The 25077-nt window shown below is 30.4% G+C and overlaps 1 protein-coding gene across 1 annotated transcript in view; it reads right to left on the bottom strand.

Moving 5' to 3' along the window:
• The window catches only part of LOC100163707 (semaphorin-1A), a 184347-nt gene that overhangs the window by 24476 nt on the left and 134794 nt on the right, over positions 1 to 25077 (bottom strand). The window contains exons 5-9 of the mRNA XM_008186929.3: positions 13266 to 13328; positions 3327 to 3434; positions 3162 to 3249; positions 2401 to 2505; positions 2133 to 2221 (exon numbers count right to left, since the gene is read on the bottom strand). Of these exons, the coding sequence (XP_008185151.1) occupies positions 2133 to 2221; positions 2401 to 2505; positions 3162 to 3249; positions 3327 to 3434; positions 13266 to 13328 (453 nt within the window). The remainder of the gene's footprint in view (positions 1 to 2132; positions 2222 to 2400; positions 2506 to 3161; positions 3250 to 3326; positions 3435 to 13265; positions 13329 to 25077) is intronic.

Below are 25077 nucleotides of genomic sequence, written 5' to 3' on the forward strand. Positions count from 1 at the left end.
TTTGGACTGGGATGTAGACACTGGTATTGGTAGAATGCGCGCAATGACGTGTGACATGCCTGTGAACCAAATTTGTTGGACCGGTAAAAATTGACTTGGCCCGATCAGAGTTTTAGATCTTTAAAAATGCGTCTCATCAACACCATTCAATTTAAAACAATATATAATATTCCTTGATCACATTATTTATGCTTGTCTTAAGATGGAATTTTAAAACTATCAACTTCTTTTTTATGAAATTGGTATCATAATTTATAAAAAAAAAAGTATATTTGTAAAATAATATTGTATACCTATTCAAATAACTAGAATAGGTATGTTCAAATTCATATATTTTTGCAAGGAAATATACCTACTGAGAATTTTAATTCATATATTATACCTATTGTTAATTGAATTTTTAAAAATGTGTACTAAAATAAATCTCCATAAATAAGTATACTTACAACGTCATAGTCAGAATACTCAAATACTCAATATATAGTTTACAAATGTACTAACTAGGTAGTCAAAATTAGAGGGGTGGATAGGGTGCAATAGAAACTAAAACATAATAATAATAATTAAACTGTAGTTAAATATTGTTTGAATATATGATTATGATTATAGAGGTTACCTACCTACTGAGATAAGATTTATAAACTTGGTTATGATTGAAGTCTAAGAACACAGTTACACAGGCTAACCTAAATACAATTATGTAGGTATTTTATTATGTTTATACATTTTACTATATACTTGAAAATAAATAACATTTTAAGGAAATCTTAAAATCTCAAATTTTTGTACTTTTTGCACAAACGTGAATACATTTTTAAAGTATTCAATCATCTTAATGTATACGAATTTTCCCATGCTTAATTCCTTTTAAATTTTAATACACTATTTAAGTTTTAAATGTGCATGTATATCAATGCATAGGGTTTGCTTACGAGCTTTTTGTGGTTGTTGTTGTAGTTGATGTTTTTTTCTTTATATAAATCTATCATCGTCATTTTTAAACTTAAAATTACAACATACCCCTAGTATTATGCACCCACCAATAATGGCATACTCAAATCAGTGACTCAAAATCGCGTGAAATGTACGAAACTTTTTATTCCATTTTTCGCCCCCCATTTAAAACGACCATTGAAAATGTCAATATGACATTTAAAAGTGTTATATCGACATAAATCATTGCGTATAGGTATTATTATATATAGTTGTGGATTAATACAATCTGCAACACTATTAATTTATTATATTATTTTTTACAGTGTTATAGCAGGTTCTATCACATTATAGTACCTATAGTACTATTACGTCATAGCATGACGCAAATAATAGGTATATGTACAAAATAAAACGCACCGAAACCGTACATTTCCGAGTGTATATAAGTGATTTCTGTGACTGATGTACATCGGATTGCATTCTGCCCCGCGGATCCACGGTAAATCGGTAGACGCATATTATATTATATTATTATGTAGCCTCCAGACGACCGATTCATCGAGTTACTACTCAGTCCCTGCCCGCGGAACTTATGGGAAAATCGTGTTTGCGTATAACGCCCCGGACAAAAACATGTCTCGTATCAATGTTTGAAGACGTTCAAACCGAATTTCCATTCCCAATTTTCCGCCACTCCGAACAAGCCCCCGCGGCGGTGTTCATAACTACTGTTCCGTTTAAGAGCGGCAAAAGTACAACGCTGAACTTAATATAATTCTCGACGATCATTACACTTTAGAAACACACCGAACGACCGTGTAGCCGGTATACCTATATGCTATATAGATGATTAAGGGTATACTCGTGCGTGGGACTTTTTTCTTCGAAATCTCGGTTATTACTCAACGGTTTTGTTTTCCATAAACCTTCCGTCCGAGTACATACTATTACACTGTTCGGTAGTAATCGAAATAGGCAACGTAATAATATAAAGTCGGCAAACATCTGGCACGCGCGTTTGCCGTAATTTGTCATGGAAATCGAACGGAGTAAAAAAAAAAATAAAAAAAAATACACCATTCCACGGGTCAGCAGTTGTACGCCGGTGCGTGCTGCAGGTTCGATGCATTTAGACTAATGTATATGGAAAAAGGGAGTAGGACGACGGTGGCGAGAGAGAAATAGTAATAACTCACTTTTCCACAGTTTATATATTCGACAGCCGTTTCTCTGAAGAAGAAGTAGACGAAATCGCCGTGGGCAAAGGAATGCACGAAATGCGGAGCTGAAAAAAAAGACAATTTGTCAGTGTCGTACGAAATTAAGATACTGTCCTTGTTCGTTCGACACGTGAATACTATGGCTAATACACGCACACACTCACACGCGCGCACGCACACACACACACAAACGCGCGCAATATTTATTGTATGTATATTAATGAGAGTGAAATATCGATTTTACCGTTCAGGCTCAACGAGTCATACTGTTCGGTCTGTAACTGTTCTTTGTAAATAATCGGGTCCATACTGGAAAAATCTGCTACTGTAGCGGAGAATAAATTTCCATCTGAAAAAAAATAAAACAAAAATCTGTTGTAGGTATAAGTTAGGAAAAATCGTTATGATTTTTTTCTGCGCAAGCACTGAAAATCGAGTAAATATTAAAATATATTCTAAAAATAGATCGTAATATAAAAACAAATAATAACGGGTACGATGAATAGTAGTTAAATGCAGTCACGTTATGAACACTTTATCGTCTATATTTAATCGGTCGTTAAGGTTAAGTTTAACCAGGAACTTTGGGGCGAGAGTTATTAATTTTAAATACTTAATAATTATATTTCTTTTAATCTCTCTTTCTTCTCGATATTATGTTGTTCTTGCACTGTTATTCACTTTATTATACTTATCGTATATTATGCATTCAGAGAAACACATTTCATCAAAATACAATTTCACAGTTACATTTACTAAAACATAATAACTCATTTTTATGCCCATCTGTTAATGTAGTATAACAGTGATGACATGACCGCATGGGTAAGTAAATTCATTTAAACTACAATGTGATTATATTATATTATGTCATTAAAAAAAAAAAAAAAAAAAAATGAATAATAATAATTATTATTATTTGTTATAACGAATCGTACGTATATATAATAATAACAATAATAATATATTATTTATAATAAAACAAAAACATGTTTGTATACTTACCGACATATGCGTAAGTGCTGTTGTGTTTCGGGTCATACGGACACACTGCTTGGCCGGGACTTTCTTTGTCCAATTTATATTTGCCGGGCTAAAATAAACGAAAATGGCTTTAATTACCCTATCATTATAAATAATGTTTCAAAAGTACACGTTTTTAGTACTTACCTCGATAATGTATTCCCGGCAGAGGGGTTTGTACGAATTTGTACCGCAAACGAGGAGACGGCCAGCAGACATTTTCGCCAACACTCTGATATAATTCTGACAGTTATCCTAAAATCAGAAAATCCATGAGAACATTATTCTAGTAAATTTAAAATAAAATATTAATAGCCAAAACACAACTAATTATAACACAAGACAACAATTTTAATTTAGTAGTTATATATAGGCATACGTAATATTTATGTACCTATAATACCTATACAACGTTAATTCTTTAGGAAATTAATAGAATATTTCTTTAAAAACATTTAGTTTTATGCACTAATTTAGGTACTAAACTTAACATTATTTAGTTCAACTGGGTATATATTAAAATAAAATAATCTACAAATACCTACAATGTAGGTCCTACATATTATAATTATCAATCGAAAATTATGGGATGACTAAAAAAATTAAGTAGTATCAACACATTTTATAAACCTAGCTATTTAATATATAATTCAATTATTGTGATACTTATAATTTGTATGAATTAATATTTTCATTGTTCGTAACTGCAGGCGATATAATTTAAAAGTATAATATATTATTTTGAATCATGATTCCGTAAACTGTGCATATCAAATAGTTCGATTAAAGCGAATTACTATTATTTTATAAATAATTACACCCGACGGAATTTTCTTTTGTAATAATGTTTTGCATAAATAAAACCATTTTTTTATTATTATTTTTAACGATAAGTCAACTATATAGACCGTTTTAAATCGTAATGATTCATCAGTACAGTTCTGCGAACTGTCGTTTGCAGGAGAACTTCTTCATACAATTTTCTTATATAATCGCATCTAACCTTCATCTTCAGTTTTTTCCCATCCTCCACTACTAAACCAACCCTTCTTTTTTTTTTCTTTTTTTTTTTTTGAGGAATAGAGTGGCAGATTTTCTGGTCACGTCTGGTTTTCTAGGGGAAGGTGATTGATGGTGTTATGTGCAGCTGAAATTTATTGATGACGTTTCGGCTATTTTCTGACAGCGGGACCCTAGTTTTACGAACATTTAACCCAAAACTTTCTATCTCATGTAATTTGTCCTCACCTTCCACGCTATCTTAGACAATAGACCACACAAAAATGTCAGTTTTAATTTTTTAGTAATTAATAACAATATCAAAAGAAACTAAAGGCAAACGCAATACTTAGACCAGGCGGCAGGCAGCGATATTACTTCACGTAAAATGAAGTAATATAACATAATTATATACACCGTAAACTGCGAGGGATTGTATTTCGGCGTGTTTGATGAATTTGCAAAGTTTTCATTGAATAAAATCGTGCCATAATTACATTAATTAATAATATTCAGTTTTAATTGCAGTTACGTAGCGTATTGATTGATTACAGCGCAATCATAGCTGTGCCCGGAGCAAAATCAAAAATGTCTTTCATATTAGGAATTTAGAAAATTGTATTCTTTAAATTTAATTTAAATAACACACATTCTGAATAGAAGTTTATGCAAGACATTTAGTCGTATTACACGTCATATACTTTGGTCAAACATTTGAACAATTGTATCTCAAATTATAACCTAAAAATCGATGCGACGATTCATCATCGTTAGACGCGTCCACACTACGATATAAATATTATATAGGCATATACGTATCACATGTATATTTCTGAGATGTTATCGGAATATCCACTGATACGGTCTGAACCATAAACAGTAAGTGTTATAATATACTCGAGATCAGTACGAACAATACAACACTTATTATTGCGCACATATAAAGCCATTTATCCACTCGAGTTTTAAAATTCAAAGGGCTTTCGAGAATGATGCACTACTACAAATACTTATCCGTATATTATACGAATACGGGCTATTACAACAAGAAGTCAATATATATACATGTATGAAATCCATTACCGTATAGTAAAATAGATCTTGGCATCGATTCGTCACGACTTGTAATATTACAATAAACGACGTTCGATTTGAAATTGAACCTAATATATTTAGTCATCTCAATGCACTATCATCATCGATAAGATCGGCGATGCGATAATAATTTGACAAACGTCAACGGGATAGATAATACGAATGAACGATAAAATATGATGTGTACCTACTGTACCTATAAACAATTCGAAACGCGCATTTGCGTTTATTGCGATTGTGCGCGTTTGAGGACACCGCAAAAAGTACTGCATTGCATTGTATATTACATAGCAAATAAAAACCATCTTAAAAAAAGTAATATTCTCATAATGAGAGAATAAAAGTATTTAATTCCTTTGGTGCTCGTAAGAAAGTAAATTAATGAAAACGGACCGAGCAGAGGGAGAAAAATCGTTAACGCCAAAGTCGGAGATACAATTAAATTGATAAGCGTGGCGGCGGGGTAGTATGGCTGGAAAGTTATGTATATACGATGGCGACCGTGGCATAGGATAGCAAAAACTTTTGCTCTTTTATCGAATTTCGTACGAAACTGATATAATAAGTTGGTATTATTGATATGCTTCGACCATAAAACATGATGTATCGTTATACCTACTCGCTTGGTATGTGAAACATTTTGTCTATAATATTGGCCCCTTCGTTTTTGATTTAACAAAACGATTTTCATTAAATAAAATTGCAACAGTCGGCACGGGTTCAGTTTAATATATTACTTTTACCGAAAGCTATATTTGTATTATAAATAATACGTATGCGACACAGACATATACAATATGTATATGGTGTGTGTGTGTATGTAATATTGTATATTAAATGTAAGTTTTCAATAACTTGACAAATTCGATATTTAAAAATATATACTTTTTTTACGATAAGAACGATTATTATACTGCCTATATTATATTATGTATTTAGGTCATAATTTATCTAACCTACGCATTGTATGATTACAATGAAATCTAATTGCTTGATTGAACTGGTTTTTATTTTTATTTTAAGAGATTTTAACATGAAGTTAATTTGTATTAATTCCGGAACGGTCAAGTACGACACAAGAAAACTTTATAGGGGCTACACATTACTACTTCACAGTGGTCACCCATCTCTGAACAAGTAGAGTAAAAATGGATTACTGACGTGTCCTAATTTAACCACAAGTGCTACAGTAAAGTTTTGAAAACTTCGTATATCTATGTTATAATATAAACTTATCTAACTTGATTGTATTCACCTATGGGTAATTTAATTAATTTAATTTTTTTTTTATTTGTGCACAAATGTGTAACAAGGAACACATTTTAATGAACAATTCCATAATTTATGAAACGTATTATTAATTTGTTCGTTTATTTTTAACGAGTACCTATATTAAATTGTGTATATGAAGTATTTTAATTATTATTTTCTGAATAATCTAATAATATTGTAATATATCATTATATATATATTGCGAGACTGTAGATGTGTAGAATGCGTAGTGCGTACTGATACAAGTCTTTTGAAAATTATGAAATAAAAATGTAGGTAGAATTTTTTTAATTAAAACTGAAGGGTTGTCATAAAATAGTTTAAACGTTTCATTGAGATGACAATTTAAGAGTTAAATAACACTCTTTGGAGTATGAAGTAACGTTAAATATGTATGAAAATATGTAGCTTCATATTTTAATTAACTATAGGTAATACAATTGGAGTATATGCAAAATTAATGTAATTTACTACAAATATTAAATATATGATCAATATAATTAGTATTATTTAGTAATTTATTATAATTATATGATAATATGAATATACTGAAACAATATAACAACTAAATTTCTTATTATGAACTTTATTGGAATAAACAAGAAGTTATTTGATAACAAAGTTACAGCTAGACACTATATATATTTAGTTGATTAATGAAGCTGTATAGTATTAAAGAAGAATTTACCGTAAGAAAAAATATAAAAATAAAAAATGTTACCGTATAATTTTTAAACAGTTCTTCCACACTAGTAATTTTATATTCGTCAAGAACGAACTTTTATATTATTATTCTTCTTTCATATTTTTGAGATATAATCAACTTACTTTTTCTAATTTTGTTATTTACAAATAAGTTTTAAATATGTGTTTTGAATATACTAAGTAATACGAAGCATTAAGCTTGAAATCGTAAAGGAGAGTCCTAACCATTATAAATATTAGTGCAATAAAATATATACCTTTAGGTAGTTAATATTTGTTGTTTAGTCTGTAGGTGTATAAAGTTTATAGATAATGGTTTGGATGTATTATAAAATATAAGATCTGAAATAGGTTAAATTAGGTTCCATTTTACCTCACTGTTTCGTACCATCCTAATGTCGGTAAGATCATTTCGTAAAACGAGTACGGACACCCTCTATGGATTTTATGATTATGATTATTATTATTACTATTATTATTATTTGGCTTTTTATATGCATAGTCATAAATGCTCGGAATGGCAAAAAAATAAATGATGAGAGAACGTGCATGAAACAAATCTCAAAATGACTCCCTCGAGGCGGCTTGTTCCTTGTCACTACGATACCGTTGTATTTTTTATTCATTTTTTTTTTTTTGTTACGTGTTTGAGGTATATAGAGTGTAGTATGACAAAATTAAAAACAGATTTTTGAGAAAAACAAATAAATATGCATAACGAAGATATTAGTTGTTTCTTTACAAACTAATATTATAATATACATTTGTGTTTGAATATTCGGAATATATGTTTGAGGTTTATGATCTAGGTAATGGTATTTTTTTGTCGACATTCATAGACAAAAAATTAAAATTAAATTGAAGATGTTGTAATTTTTTGATAACCGAAATACCAAACAATTTTTTTATTAATATTAAAATTTTAACAAATGTTAGTATTTTTTTTGTTTTTCCCAATTATTTTTAAAATTACTGAGATTTTTCTATTTTGACTTCCTAAAAGTACTAACTTTGTTCAATTTGCTACTAGAAACCTCTTTTTAAGTTGATTTTATGATCAGATCATTATTTCTACGAGGAAAAGTGTCTACAGACAAAACAATTAAAAAACACATCATTGTAAAATCAATACAATCACCGGAGCGATGAATTAGCGGCTATTAGCGGAGCGCTAAAAAATTTGTATGCAACAAATATAATTGAGGTTCATAACAATTAACGTAATTATATAATGCAGTATACCCAGTATTTTAATATCGATATTTATACTTATACAATTCATTGTACACCCTTGGATGTTATAAACTTGTACTAACTATAACAATCCTTAAATATATAAAAAAAATCAAGAGTTTGCTGACAAAGCTGATAATGCATTGTTATTACATAAAAATGTATGAAGTGTTAATATTTAGTGAAATTTTAGATTATCTGATAAGCAACTAAAGTCGTTTATTCGGTTAGGATAGGCAAGATACTGAAGTCAGTGCAACAAACAAACAAAAAAAATGTGATACTATTATAACGATCAAGATTAAAATTTTTGCTGTTGGTTGTTAATAATTTATCAAGTGCATCGTTTTCTTCTGCTCTAGCGAATGGAAAGGAAAAAATGATTAAAGGACAGAAAGAGCAAATGGTGAAGTAGAAAAAGAAAATAATCCCTTCATTCTTTGTACAAGAACGGAATATAGGACTTTTTTCCTTATCGGCTTTTTTCCCCTTCACACTTTTCTTTAGTAACAGTAAAGTCTACCGTCGGATAAGACGATAAACAATATTATCAGAAAACCAAATGCAAATAACCCTCGTTATGTGTCGAGGGTTTTCAGACTTACCAAAGACAATTTTCTTCTGAAATGAAAATGTTTCGTCTCGGGTTTGGTTTATTGTTTTTATCATTTCACATTATTACTATTTATTTTATTGAGTTTGATAATTATGTAAGTAGTAAAAGGCAATTTATAAATCAAACCATCATACATTTTTTTAAAAAATATTTGTTAATAGTCAAAACGATTGGATTTTATATTTTTAAGTTATACCTATATTTAATATAATAATATAAAAAAAACTTTTTTTCCCTTATTAAATGCTTCAATTTTTTAATGAAAATAAAACGACTACATAATATATTATATATATTATATTTTATATAAAAAAATTAATATAAATTAAAAACGAATAGTCTATCAAGTTTTCAAATCAATATCACAGTATGGAAGCATATTATATTCAAATTAAAATGTACTTGATTTAAAAACAAAATTAGCACATTTTATAATAATTATAGTGTACAAAAAAAAAAAAATAGTCAAAATGGATTTTATTCGAAAATTAAACGATAAAAATAATCATATCAAACTTTACTACAAATATGTACTATAAAAGTTGACACCGTTAACATCGAAAAAAAAATACACGTGGGTATTAAAATAAATTTTATATTTAAGTAATTGTGTTTATTTTAAAATGCCATTTAATACGATATAAATTACATACCTATCACGTATATATATTAAGTTATAATACGTTGTCATATAATGAAGTTATATGGTTAAAATATTAACTTTAGTGGTTATTTTATTATTCTTGTATGAAATTTAAAAACACACAACACATGATAAGGATATAAATCGGTCCATTTATTTTAATATATGTTTTTAATGAAAACAGAAAGAGTCATCAACGCTAAAAATATTAATGTCAATAAGAATATTATTGTAATTTTTACCACCAGGAAATAATCGACTAAAATGTCACTGAATTAATTTCATTGGACTGGACGTTGGATGTCACTTTGGAATGCGAATATTGTACACAAGATTATAAGTGAATAACGTGCAGGGCAAACAATTTATCATCGAAATTGAAGGCTATTAGATTTTATAATGAATTAAATTATAAATGAAACTCGGACAGTTCTAGACTGTCAGGGTTCACAAAATTAATTTGGAACCATGTTAACGAGCTAGAATAACCAGCTAGTCTCAATATGCACCATTCATTCATATATTCATTATTAATAACCTCCATATATCCATTAATAATAACCAACTATCGACCGAACTAAAAAAGTAGATTTGTTATCTGAAATTAATACTATTTACATAACTTTTATAAAATAATATAACTGTTTAAAATATTTTAGCAAAACTAATTTAATTAATATTTAAGCTCAAAATCATGAAACTCTGAAATTACCTTAGCAATAATTTGTTATTTGGTAAGTACCACTCTCAAAAAGTACACGTAACAATGTAAAAGTAAGTAGGTTCCTAATAATTACCTTCGTAAATAAAATTATGAATAAACTCATAATAGGTTTATTAAAATTTAAAATTGTCATAGTTTGCGTGGAATGTTTCACAATACGATCAAAAATAATGTTATTTAATATTAAAATATCAATATTACAAAGCATAATATTAATATTAAATATTATATTATTATATGCATCACATTTGCCTATACAAGACGCCGTTTTACAATCTTAGTTATCAAAACAAACAGGTATATTATTATGATTATAAGAGATTTAAAACATTTTTCTGAAATATAAAATTATTTATAACCTATAACAATGAGCCGTAAATAATATTTATTTTTTTTTAAATGCTTTCATTGTGGAACCTATTACAGCTTCTAAAAGATAAGCCTTTATATACAAGAAAACTGTTAGTATCATGTTAGTTACACCAAATAAAAATTTTATAAATCCTACAAAATCTTGTTTGTTTCTTTTTCAAGGAAATAAAATACAATTAAAATATTACAGGGTTCGATCTTTACTGGGTATAAAAAATTTATGTAAAACTGAATTTATAAAAACTAAAAATAATGTGATTATAATATTTAATTCTAGGTACCTATAAGGCTATTGAAATTTATATTTATACTAGTTATCTATAGAATTGTGACTAAACGATAATAATAATAATAATAATAATAATAATAATAATAATGATAATGATAATAATAATAATAATAATAATAATGATAATAATAATAATAATAATAATAATAATAATGATGATAATAAAATTGTACCATATAAATTAAAATGTTTATGGAATAAACATAGCCTCGAGGTAGTAATTTTATATTTTATATTTAAATTTTGTATAAAGTAATATTTACGTTATTATTTTATGTTATACAATACGGAAAATTCATAAAAAAAATCCATCAAGTAAAATACTGATGAATTATGGACCAATTAATTTTGAAACGTCAAGCACAATATTTTTCCTACATAAAATTATAATCTACTATTTTTATATAAATAAAAGTTTAAAACATACATGCTGTACCTACCTACCTAATTCCAATAGTTTAATTAGTAAAAATTCCTATCGTTCATTCATCAAATTTTAATTTGTTATTGGAAAGTATAATTATCATAAATATATATATATATTAATGTTGAAGAAAATATCAGTCCAAGTCACAGGTAATGATCGTGTTCGAGACACTCGTGATAGATGACTATCTCATTCACGCACCATACTAATCCTACCTGTCCCAACGAAAGCTCAATATCACGTCTTATTAAACTTTAAAAGTATCTTACGCCCTCGCCTTAAAAATGATCATTGAAGTACAGCAGAGCTCAGATAGGGGGCGTAGTTTGAGTATGTTGATTGATCGACAGTACCCGGAGATGACACCATATTCAGTACCACAGGGCGTGTTTAATGATAACAAAGCTAGGAAGCAAAGAAATGCGAATGAGGGTGGTTGAAAAAAAAACCATCACCAAGTCTAGATGAATCGTTGAACAGTTTTTGACATGTTCCCCGTCGTCATACCAATAACCTTAGATGTTCCACTATTACGTACGCGATGAATAACGCAAAGAAGACAAGTGAATCGAAATGCAGAAAGTTTTAAATGTGAGCTCGGAGAAAAAATTTACCTTAAATAAAAAAGAATAGAGAAACTAATCAGTCGTAAAATAGACCTATAAGATAATGCAGTAAGACAGATTTATATTGAATATGATTATTTGTTAAAGATATATTTAAAATAAATCACACCAAATATATTTTAAACCATACAATTGCATATCGTGATTAAATTAACATATTTTTTTACGATTCATGTAGAACAAATTGTATAAGCTCACATAAGAGTAAAATATATCAAAATACCTTCATGTATTATGTAATTTAAACGCACATTATTCGTTAAGCAACAAATATTTAAAAGACACAAAGTAATTCTGGCACATTCATAATACTTTAAATATGTAAAAGAGAAACAAAATCAAAACAGTTAATTATATAAAACAAGTTTACCTATACATATCATAGCAACGTATGAATCCATCTATGCGTTTGCTTCTTGAGTGACAACTGATATCTCAAATATCTCACCCCCGCTAACTAAACGATAACATTCTTATTGTACAACCTAATACTCCAGTAAAAGCCTTGTTGTTTGTTTAATATTATGGTTTCAGATTTCATAATTCTATAGAAAAAATTGTTTAATCCAAATAAGTAAACATTTTATTTTATTTAAAAATATTTTTAATTGCAAAAAACGAAATTTCGATAGGTACAAATTTTAATAAGTTATCACATTATACAATTAGACACCTTTAATCAGTTAAGTGGAGATCTACTAGTTGACCTTTGTAAAAAATAAAACATACGTATAATACATAATAATGCATACAAGTTGTGTATAATGCATATCTATATCATTATGACTATGTCTGTTTAAAAAAATTGTTTATACATTTATATATTATTATAAATTAAAATATTTAAAAATATTTTTATTTGCCGAAATATATTTATCAAAGTTGCAGTGGATCATATAAACACGTATATTTTTTGTATAACTTGTAAAAGAACTTAAGAACATCTCAACTGTTTTTTTATGCTTAAAATACTTAAACGGTTACCTATTATGTAATAATAATAATAATATATAAAATAAGTTTCACAGAGTTTTTAAACTTTAAACACTCCATAGTTTTACAATATTATAGATTTAAAATCTTACCTCATCTTTGCCTTTGACTAAGCACATTTTGTAATCAGCATCAGTTGAATGCCATTCCAACCTCTGCAAAAAAAAAAAAAGACCATGATAGTATTAAACGATAACATACAAAATATTATAATAATACCTATACGTATTACCCCGTAATCGAACATATAAAATGGGTATTAAATGTGTGCTTATAAAATGACAAAGCGACTTAGATTTAATATATGGATGCTATAAAATATACATGATATTATATGCACTAAACCGAGTCAATAAAACATGCATCATTATTATATCGTTTATGCCATGTTAGGCGATAGGATATTCAAAAATTCTTTAATATATCAAATAAAACATTTTTTTTTTTTCATTTGGTGCATGTCATAATATACTGAGTACCATATTATTATCTATAAAGCTAGGAGATAATACACATATCTCTGACCTATATTATATAATATACGTACGTAAAATAATACAATTGGAGATGGCGACTGCATTTTATGACAAAATATCAACCATCACCATTACAAAGTTTAGTAATTTTAAAAGTCAACACAGCTCGATACACAATATATTTATATGCGTGTGTGTGTGTGTGTGAGGGTTTGGAACAGACGAGGGTTTAGTGAGGTGAACTTTGCCGGAAGCTTCTGCTAACCGGAAGGAAATAGAAATCCGGCAAATGTTACCCTCTTCCCCCATCGTTACAACCAAGAAATTCTTCGTGTAAATTTCTTGGCATAATGAACACGTAATCCCTATCTGCAAAGGGTGTATCATCTTAGATTGTGCGAAACTTTCGGACAGCCCAGGCTTGACATCCGCGTTCTCCAATTAACCATATTACACGCCACGAGAAACATATGATTTCAGCAATCCCCTTAATGGTTAATTAACAAGAAACAATGGAAATTGAATACGCAGTCAATTTAAATGCTGATTACAATAACAGATGCGTGTTCTGTTCCAGTAGTTTTCAGTGACAAGTACATTAATAGAATATATAATATGCACAACAAAATCTAATTAAAAATAAAATTGATTTCATCAAGTCAAGGAATAAACCGGAAAGTCTGTAAATAGAGCCAGCAAAACATATTTTTTTTTACCAATGCCCATACACAAAAAAAATTTTTTAATGTAATTGTGCATGGAAAATAATAATTTTAGTAATAATGAAATGTTTCAAATTTCTATGATAATTATTTTTTGAAAAATAATATAACAACAAAGAGTAGTTAAAGGATAAACTTTTATTATTTGTTGAGTATATAATATTGTCAAACTTTGAATTTAAAACAATTAAAAAAAAAATTGTATATTAAAAATATGTTTGGTGGTTTTTCCCGTGGCATTAAATAATTGAGAAAATCTGTTAAGAAAATTTATCGAGAAAATCGAAAAATTAACTCCTTGACCCAATTTGCTAAAATATAAGATACAATATTATGTTTAAATCGAAGCACTCCTTCTGGTGGAAATTTTGTACAAAAAAAAAAAACACCATTGTAAAACAGCTAGCTTCCTCGCTCCGCTCAGAATCTAAAATAGAAAAACTTATTAGGAGCCTAGACACCTAGTATTGAATGTTCAAACTTATTTAATTAAAAACAAAGATTCTATCATTCACAAATGAGAAATAAACTAAAAAAAGTAAAAAGTTTCTGATGTCTATTAATAGCTCAACAATTGTAAACACAATTTAAAAATCATATCAAGTCCAACAAATTGTAACTTTAATATTTTGCGTACATTCAAGTCTTTTTACCTTCATTACAACAAAATATAAATTTGTTTTACGTGAATAATCCCATATCAAATATTTTATTCTCCAATTATTTAGAAAATTACTCATGACCTCCTAAAATACAAATGTTATCCAAACTGCTACTAGAAACCACTATCAAAGTTGAAACTGATGCGTTTCAAAATACAAATAATTTTAAAATCAATATTTTCATCGCTCCAATCAGAATACTAAATACGATTGAGTTTATAATACTTAAAGACACATTTTAAAATAAAAATGTAAGTTCAGTTGTTATTTTAGTTTTAGTAAATAGACTAGGTTAACCTAACCTATTTATTAGAGCAAAGTTTACTTTTATAATTATCCCTTTTTGTCTTCTAGCTGCAAAAATAATACATGCTCGTCTATATATTTATAAATGTACATAATTAAAATAAATAATGTGGAGTAGCACATTCAAAAATACGATAATGCATATTTATTGGAGTTGACAAAGAATGAAAACATAATAAGTAATATAAAGTTTTAACGAAAACAAAATGTTAGTTGTCATGTATATGCAGTATGACCAAACAATTTTGTGTAAATTAAAAAAAAAAAATAACCATTATAGAGACTTAAGATTAGGTCACAAAAAACGTGAAGTCCCGTATAACACTGTAAGACAATAAAAAATTGCGTAAAAAGAAAAATAATAAATGTATACAAACGCGTATACTGTAAACCTGTAAACCTGTATACTAACGCTATATACAATTTTCCCATTGTTCTTGTTTACATGTCATCTCTCATTGCTTAGCATATCCATTAAATAGTTAAAAGGCCATACCAAACGAACCAATCAGAAATATGCGAGTCCAATCAACCTATTGAACATTTCAGAAGTGATACCAATGGACTAACCAGAACAAGCATTTTTTTTTTTTTTTTACACAATTAATATTACAAACAAGTCATATTACAATACAAACAATGCACTTCATCTCAACGATCTTTAAAAGCTATACCTTTACAGTTAAGCGATATTCTACGTTTTAAACTAACGTTAATTGATGACATTAATTAGCATTTTTATTTATACATAGTATATATTATGTATATATATAGCAAAGCTATTATTATAATGACACTTTATTAAAGTAAATTCCATCCAATTTAAACTGACAAATATTTGTATGAAAAATATAGATTTTAAATGTACTTATCGTTTATTTTATGCGTAAAACAACCCATAAAATATATTGACCATAAGTCTCAACAGTTAAAGCAGTTAGAATAGACAAATACAAGAACAAAGTGTTTAATATTATTTACCAATGAATTAAAAATAGAAATACATATTACAACATGTATATTAAACATAATTTACTTGAAGTTGTGTCTTTATTCAACCAGCTATAAAATTAAAATCAATTGTTGAAATAATAGTTAATTCAAAAATTTCATAGTAAACAGACATCTAATTTGACAAAGGTTTGACCTAAATCGTTTACCGTGAATTATTAAAGTTCAAGAAATGAATATAATATATAATTTGAAGGAAGAATTTATTATTTGGTTTTATTATTTCAAACTAGGTGCATAACAATTTATAGAAAATATTTAATTTCGACTTCAACTTTTTTGATATATTATAAAATCAATCATCAGCTATTAACTGCTAATTGGTTATGTTTGTGAAATAATTGCATATTCAATTAGAATGTCAATAACAATCAAATGGTCAATGGACAACATTATTTGATGGTTGAACTTTTAAATAAAATGTCCTTTGTAATACATTTAAAAATATAAAAACCGAAATTAATCTATTTTGGTTATATATACATTGACACTGGAATTCGCTATTTAAAAATATGAAAACAAGGCACGCAAACCATTAACACATGGTAATATTATAATTTAAGTCAGACATAAGTGACAAATTTTTTTTCGTATTAAATATTGTGAAAGTGACGATGGATGACGATTATGTAACTTTGGATAGATAAATAATATCTGTACGAAAGCTGATTTTCATCAAAACAAATTATGTATACTGGTATAGATACTTATTAAAGGTTTGTTTAAGTTTTACTTAATTATAACTGAATTACCGAAGTAAACAATTTTCGTATATTGACATCAAACACACACACACAGTGCCAGTTTCATATCCTAAATTTTTGTTCCACTATTATGTTATACTACAGCCCTTAGAATTAAACTTTGAAGTCCGTATAACTATATTCTATGGTTAGGTAATTGTGTTGAGTCAATATTGAAAATGGCTATTTCTATTCATTTCATAATCTCTTTAAGAACGTTTCCAAGAGTTCACGGCAGTCGAAATTTAGTTAGTAACATCGCCGCAACGACACCGTGGTAAGTTTAATCACTGGTTAGAAGTATACCGTAGATAATCGCCCTTTAGCGATTATACACCAACATAATATAATTAATATTTGGATGACATAATATGTATATACGTACACGTGTATGTAAGTAATATTCATATATAATCGTTTATTCGCAGTAGGTTTTGACGGTATACATTATGGTATTGAGAATGTAATATAAAAATATATAAAATTTGATTTCACAAACGTACATAATATTATAACTGGATAAAATAACTCGTTGCATAATAACTAAAAAAAAATCTATATCCATCTGTTTGCGGTCTCGTATCGCGAAGCTCGGCGAGGCCCGTCGTATGTTTTACAGTTATCGATATTTTTTTTTACTATACACTAACGCGCACATATATTATGCACCAATTTTTGTCGAACCTTGAATTTAATAAAGTAAGTTGGAAATTCGCCTCCAACGACCCCCTCGGCCAATTTCATCACGGGCACATGGGACGGAGAGAGAGTAGCAGCAGCCACCGATCCGAACTTAGGCCATTCTTTATAACGCGCGTACCGTATATATAGCTATCGCGACGTTACGAGATTAGCCGAAGGGAAAACTCAGCCCGAACCACCCCCCATTACCCACTACACCCAAGCGTTTTCCCCGTCTGGTTTTGGTACACCCTTCACTCCCGCTTCCACCGACGCCGTCACTAAGCGATTGTGTGGAAACATTATTGTTGTTTATATGTTATACTCACGCGGAACAGTGAGCAGGCGAGCCTGTGCGGTAGAGGGGAGCTCATAGTCGTGTCGTATGCAAAACGGATGACATTAGAGAGTGATTTATTATGCATACATATATTTTTTTCCTCCAAAAATACGAGAGTGAGTGAGAGGAAGTGAGGGGGGGTACGACGATCGAAACCGTGAGAGAGACAGCGATATATATATATATATATATATAGAGAGAGAGTGAGAGAGTGAGTGAGTGTCGAATAGCAGTGAACTATACGTTCTTTATCGCACCGGAAAAATGCGCGTTCCATGCTGCATCTCCAACAGCAGCCATTAGGGAGACGGTTACGACATTATTATCATAACAAAATCGACAAAATAGACCAGGTTTTATCCACGCTTTTTTTTTTATTTTTTTAATATTGACGTGATTTTTTTTTGCGAATAATATTTTATGTGTTATATAAAGAAGAGAAAAAAAAATCGAGCAAAAGCCACGCATTCAAGTATCGCACCGCACTAAACGACATATCGCGTAAAACGTACACGTATTTATTATCATTGCAACCACCACACGGGCGGCGACCCGGGCGAATTCATTTATTCGTAATGCGAATATTAATATAAAAGAGTCGAAAGTTCAGAGACCCGTGGGGGGGGGGGGGGGGGAGAAAGAGTGAGTGAGCAAAGAATTTTAGATTTTTACTAGAGTTTTGTGCGAATAAAACTTCGGCGAAACAGATGGCGTACACACTATATACGCGTCATCGTATAGTCCACACAGCCCTACATGTTAACAGCTTCCAAGTTTTTCACATTGGCGGTTTCCCTACCACCGACGCACATTATCGGGGCGAAGGTTCGGGGAGATCACATTTACGACCTCGACCTTATTACATTTATTTACGCCGTTAAATTTGGCGTACTTTGGCATTTAGGTAATGGTGATAATACTGGGCTTATCGAATAATTCGCATGTCCCCAAAAAATTATCCCGTAATGACAGTTCAATATACAAAGATTGCTGTTATAGATATAGTGTACAGATACTAGATAGTTATATTGTATTATGTTTGATTATTATATTATGATTTATTATAAACTCTAATTTTCACATCTATTAATTATTGTACACTATACTATAATGTTTTCGGAAACGAAACTATTTTTAAACATCGACACGGAATAGTGTGAATATGCGCGAATATGTTTACCCATATATATAATCTACTTTATCTAAAACAAAATTACTCAACTAAATCTCCGTCTTTGCGCATTGGTCGATTTCCATCACCTGTGTAATACTATACTAAAGTAAACAGTAATATGATGGCGTGTCATGTACACCGGTTAGTTAATAAACGTTAATTTTTTTTGTGCTTTTACGTTTGAAAAAAAAATGTCTTCACGGCGCACCGTAAACGATATCGATTACACACACGTACATCGCGCATCTCTCTCTCTCTCTCTCTCACTCTATATATACGTATATATATATATATATATATATTACCTATATATATATATATATAGGTAATATCATGCGTATTATACCTACATTTGTTTAATTGAAAGCGATTCCCCTCCACCCTTCGTTCCGCCATCCACCGCAGCAACCGTAACGACGCGTAAACAATATACGGTGTGATGATAATAATAATAAAAAATCAAAAAAAAAACGGTCTAATGGATTAATTTGAACTTTTAACGACAATGTCCGTATACATACGATATGGCGGTGACGTGATCACGTATTATTATATTTGTTTTACGCGCTCACACACCCACGCGGCGAATTTGACCCTCGACACAGCCGGCCGGGCTGGTCATTCAGCATCAGAGGAGGGAGGGCAAAGAGGTCGAACACAAACATTTGCATTCCATGTTGACAATATTCAACGCGGACACTCGCGCACGCGCGTCTTTCCGTAAGTACGTTACAGTGCGACATTATATTTATGTGAAATGTGCTGTACACACATCCGCCAATTCTTCCCCTCCGGTCGTCGTCGTCATCACTGCACCCCGTGTCCATTTAGTGGGAAAAACAGTTTTTGGACGGGTTTGTAGTGAGTCAGTGGTGGTGGTGGTGGTGGTGAATGAATGGTGATGGTGGAGTGGCGAGGAATCGAAAAGGCCATCAATTATGCGCGAAACGTGCGCTTTATATGTATTTGCTCCTCACCCCCACCACGACGACTATATGGTGCGCGCGTGAACGGTCAGCGCTACCGCAGCCGACGCTGTCGGCGACGAAATTAATGTGAACGACGAGACAAATGAATGACATTTTGGCCATTTTGGAATTCGATGAACAAAAAAAAAAATTCATGCAGAGAGCAAAAATATTGAAAAAAATATATAAAATTAGGTCACGTTACCGATGTATATGTATAATGTATATATTATGTGTACAGCACTACAACGGTCGTATACGATATTTATTACACGCGTTTATGTATAATTCGGGCGTACGAATTACGTGCGTTCACGCATCGCCATTACACGAATAAAATTGTTTAACAATGACGACCTATTATAATATAATAAATACCATAAATAGTTTTCTAGTATGACATTTAAATTGTATGGAAATAACACTTATCCCCGAAGTTATTTACGGTATATTCGCGATGAGACTAAAAAATAATAACGCGATATTGCTGGGAAACTCACGACTGCAATTGATTTAGATCTGCAATGCGTATTTATAGGTATGATAATACATGTTATAATATTATAAGTTTAGACGTTTTTGAACTGCACGGTCGGAAGAGTATTAATTTTCATCAAAAGTTTATTCTCTTCAAGATAATATCTTGTTAGGTGATAATTGTTTAGGTAAAAATTCAATAAAATTTTTTTTAACAGCTTTAAAAGTTAAAAAAAAACAAAAAAAACGGTTGTTTGGCTCTCCTGTAAAATTTATAAAATGTCGCTTACGCCGTTTTTCCTTTTCACCGTCAAATTATGCTGTCGTATATATATATAATTTTATGTATTATATATTTATATACGTAAAGTGAACCATAAGATTATACGATTTCATTTTTGATTCAGAGCGGAAGTTAGGTGAATAATCTATACATATAAAAATGGAGACAGAAATGTATAACAATTCATCAATCGAGAACGGCTGGTCCGATTTGGCTCAAATTTTTTTTAAGATGTTCGTAACTGCCAGGAGAAAATTTTTACGAAATAAAATTTTAGGAAAATCCACCGGAAAGGTAGGAAATCTCAAATCTGTATGTCAAAAATACAACAGTGGCGCAACAGTGCCTTATATTATATTGGTTGCTATTGGTTAATCGGGCATGTTTGTTGATTTCATATAATATAAAAATGAATCGCAGAATGTGTTGCTAAGCGCTATAATTCTACTGTACGTGTGTTGTGACTGAACTCCTCCTAACCATTTAGACCGATTTGAATGAATTTTTTTGTATGCGTTTGCGTTTATTCATCTGATTTTAGTACGGTTAGGTTAGGTTAGGATTTTGTATTAATTGATTACAGCAATTCACCATAGGTAGAATATGACAAACTTGGTATAACTTTGATAATTTAGAGTTAAATCATACACTAACGTACATACAGCACGGGGTCCGCGATCTACCGCAGGTAGATTGCCTACCTGATAATGTACTGCTGCGAAAAAGAATTTTTATTCCGGACAAAGGTAAAGTTAAGATTAATTTTGAAACCATACACCGAATATTAAATAACGAATTGAACAAAGTTTAAGTCACATATAGTTGGTACACTTAATGGGCAACGAAGTGCACGGGTTCAGGTAGTATATTATAGATATTGAGATATTTTACACCATATATATTATAATATAATATTAGTTCTATAATCATTTTTTCCTTTGATCATTTTTAATTTAGGGAAAAAGTAACAATAGACGTGTTCATAAAAACGTCAGCAAATGTATAGTGATTATATTTGTTTCAAGAAGGCTATAACCTACAAGGTGGTGAATGCATCCCGTTTGACCACAATATTATTAAAGTTGTGTTTATGACATAAAATGGTGAAGGTTGCCGATGCCGGTTTTTCCAATTTTCTGCTTACTATAGTATATATACAATTTGTAAATTATATACCATATATTTTGGTTGCTACCATAATTATAATAATTTTACACTAATCTAGTGTCAGACACCTGTTTAGAGGGAGGGGGCTTGATACGATGTATTAAATCAACAAAAATTACTTCATAGGAATAACTCTCAGACATCACTCAGATATGTCAAATTTTGATAATTTTTTTTTAACTGAAAGAGATGAGAACATTTTTTGTTTAAACAGTGTTAGAAAAATAACAAATATTTTGCATTATCTAAATGCATATTTTAGGTTCTATAATATTATGATTTTGAAAATCAGGCTATGATCCGACCGGCAAAATTTTCTTTTCTTTAAAAAAAAAAAAATTTACACATTTTGAATTTTCTATGGGGCGTGAGAGTTTTTTGTGTAAGACATGTTTTCATTCTAAAATTTCATCGTCTTTGACATAATTATGTCACTCGACGGATGAATATGCTTTGCATGGAAAAACTCAGCACATCCCAAGAAGACAATTTGGCCTTAAACGTAACTAATAGAATAATTACGGGGTGCTTGAAATCAATTCCAGTTCAGAAAGTACAAGTACTTAGCGAGATAGCCGCTCCTAACATAAGGCGAGATGTGGCCGCAAGAGTAGAGAAAACCAAACAAGAATCAGACATAATACATCCTTTATATGGAGGTAATTCATTAAAATCTTCTAAAATAATTCTTATTAAAATCGAGGAAAAACTTTCTGAAGAAAACAATTAGCCTACTACGAACGCCTGAAGCGATAATAATAGACTTATGGAAGGAGGAAATGAAAGGGCATAACTCACAATTAATATGGAAGGACCCAAAAGAAAGCTTACCACCTGGAAGTCATCTAGCATGATCGACATTGAAGACACTAAATAGATTACGAACAGAAACTGAAGGACAGTGATATGAAAATAGGGAATACAAAATATTGGAAGATGTGAATTTGGTGAGCAGTAGGATGCTGACCATCCGTTTGCATGTCTACTGCTACCGCGATTAAGTGTAGAAAGGAAGAATTTATGACAATCAATATTTCAAACAAGGCAGTACAATCTGCTGCTTATTGGAAGGGGAAGGGAATATGAAGACCGTCATGATAGCAATAAGAAGAAGGCCGGTTTCGAAAAAAAAACTAATATGAACTACAAATTACACGTCAGACATATTGATAGCAATTTGACATTGCAATTTTTGCTCTATAATGGTTTATTCGAAATAAAGAACTGTATGTGTATAATTTTGATACATAATAAATAATATAATATACCTATATAATAAAATATATGTATGTACATTGTACATATTATGTATCATTAAATGCATAAATCAAGAGAACACCTATACTTCCAAACCCGTATAACAACAAGACCATATAAATCAAGCTCTAAGTAAACAGTATAATAGCTGGTATGCATATTAATATATGTATTTCATCACGCACCGTTTAAATTAAATTGATAAGGAAATGTTGAAGAGGAGTATTTGATTTTAAGATCTCAGTAAACACCCTTCATTTACCAATTGCTACATATATGGTTATGAACGATTATTCAATGTGACACGTCGGTGATGGTTTCACTTAAGTTATAAGTTTCGTTTTATAATTTGTTTTCATACATTTATACTTAGCTATACTATCTTGGCATATGTTATAAAGTCGAACGTTGTATTTCTATAAAAACGGTACCGAAATCTTGAGAAAAAAGTTCAATAATATTATACAGTAATGAAAACTCGAGAGGAAATCCGTCCGTGATTGATAAAACTTTCCCGTTTTAAGCTCAAAAGTTTTTGACGGTAATTTTCTTGACATACGCGCGCATGTTCACAAAAACACAAATATAATGTCTCAAATCGCGAGCGTATATACCTATGCTGTATTCAAAACGTGAGACGACTATAACATCTAATGTAATAACAAAACGATTTCGAAAACTTCCAATACAGCGGCGCGGGCGACCTTCGTCGGGGCGATAATAATATTATATAAAACGATCGATTCCGCCGCTGTAGCGATATAGTTTACGTGGAGTTATCATTGCCGTTTTTTTTTTTTCGTTTTCGTTTTCAGCGTTATTACATCGCGCGATGATACGAGAGCGAATCGGCTGCAGTCGGCACAATAAAACCCTCCGACGTTATATTATTATATAAGAACAAGACGTGGCGGCGGCAGTTGTTATTGTTGGCACGGTGAAAGAGATCGTTTGTAATATCCGGAACGACCGCGATGACGACGGAACTGCGTGATACACTACTGCTAACTGCTAACGGTTTAAAGAGCTGGACCGCACTGATAAAAGGTCGGCACAAAAACAAAATGGCCGTCGACGGTCAGTATATAAAATCGGAGGACGACAAAAACGATGAACGACAAATGTCGGAGAGGCCGTTTGCCCCCGATAATCGGCCGCCGCCGCCAACCTTTCCGCGTAACCGATTTTTCTCCGTGTCACTCCGCCGCTGCGGCAGAATATATATAAAAAAAAAAATAATGATAATAATCACCAACAATAACGACTTTGTCGTAAGCTCGTTATTTCCAGATCCTGACCAAAGGGCTACTGTGTGTGTGTGCGCGCGTGTGTGTGTGTGTGTGTGTGTGTGCGTGTGTGTGTGTGTGTGTGTGTGTGTGTGTGTACACAACGCTTTATTGTGATAATAATAATTATTATGATATTCTCTCGAATTAATTCCAATTGTCTTTTGCGTGTATACGCAAACGTGTTATTACCGTTATTATTATTATTATTATTTTATTATTATTATTATTATTATTATGACTATTATGATTATTACTGTTTTTATGTGTGCGCAGTCTCTTTACGCGCACAATTAAATTTCACCGCCAATGTACGCGTAATTTTACAAAAACAGAATGTTCATAACACCA

Source organism: Acyrthosiphon pisum, chromosome A1 (genome assembly GCF_005508785.2).
Source record: "Acyrthosiphon pisum isolate AL4f chromosome A1, pea_aphid_22Mar2018_4r6ur, whole genome shotgun sequence".
Taxonomy (NCBI): domain Eukaryota; kingdom Metazoa; phylum Arthropoda; class Insecta; order Hemiptera; family Aphididae; genus Acyrthosiphon; species Acyrthosiphon pisum.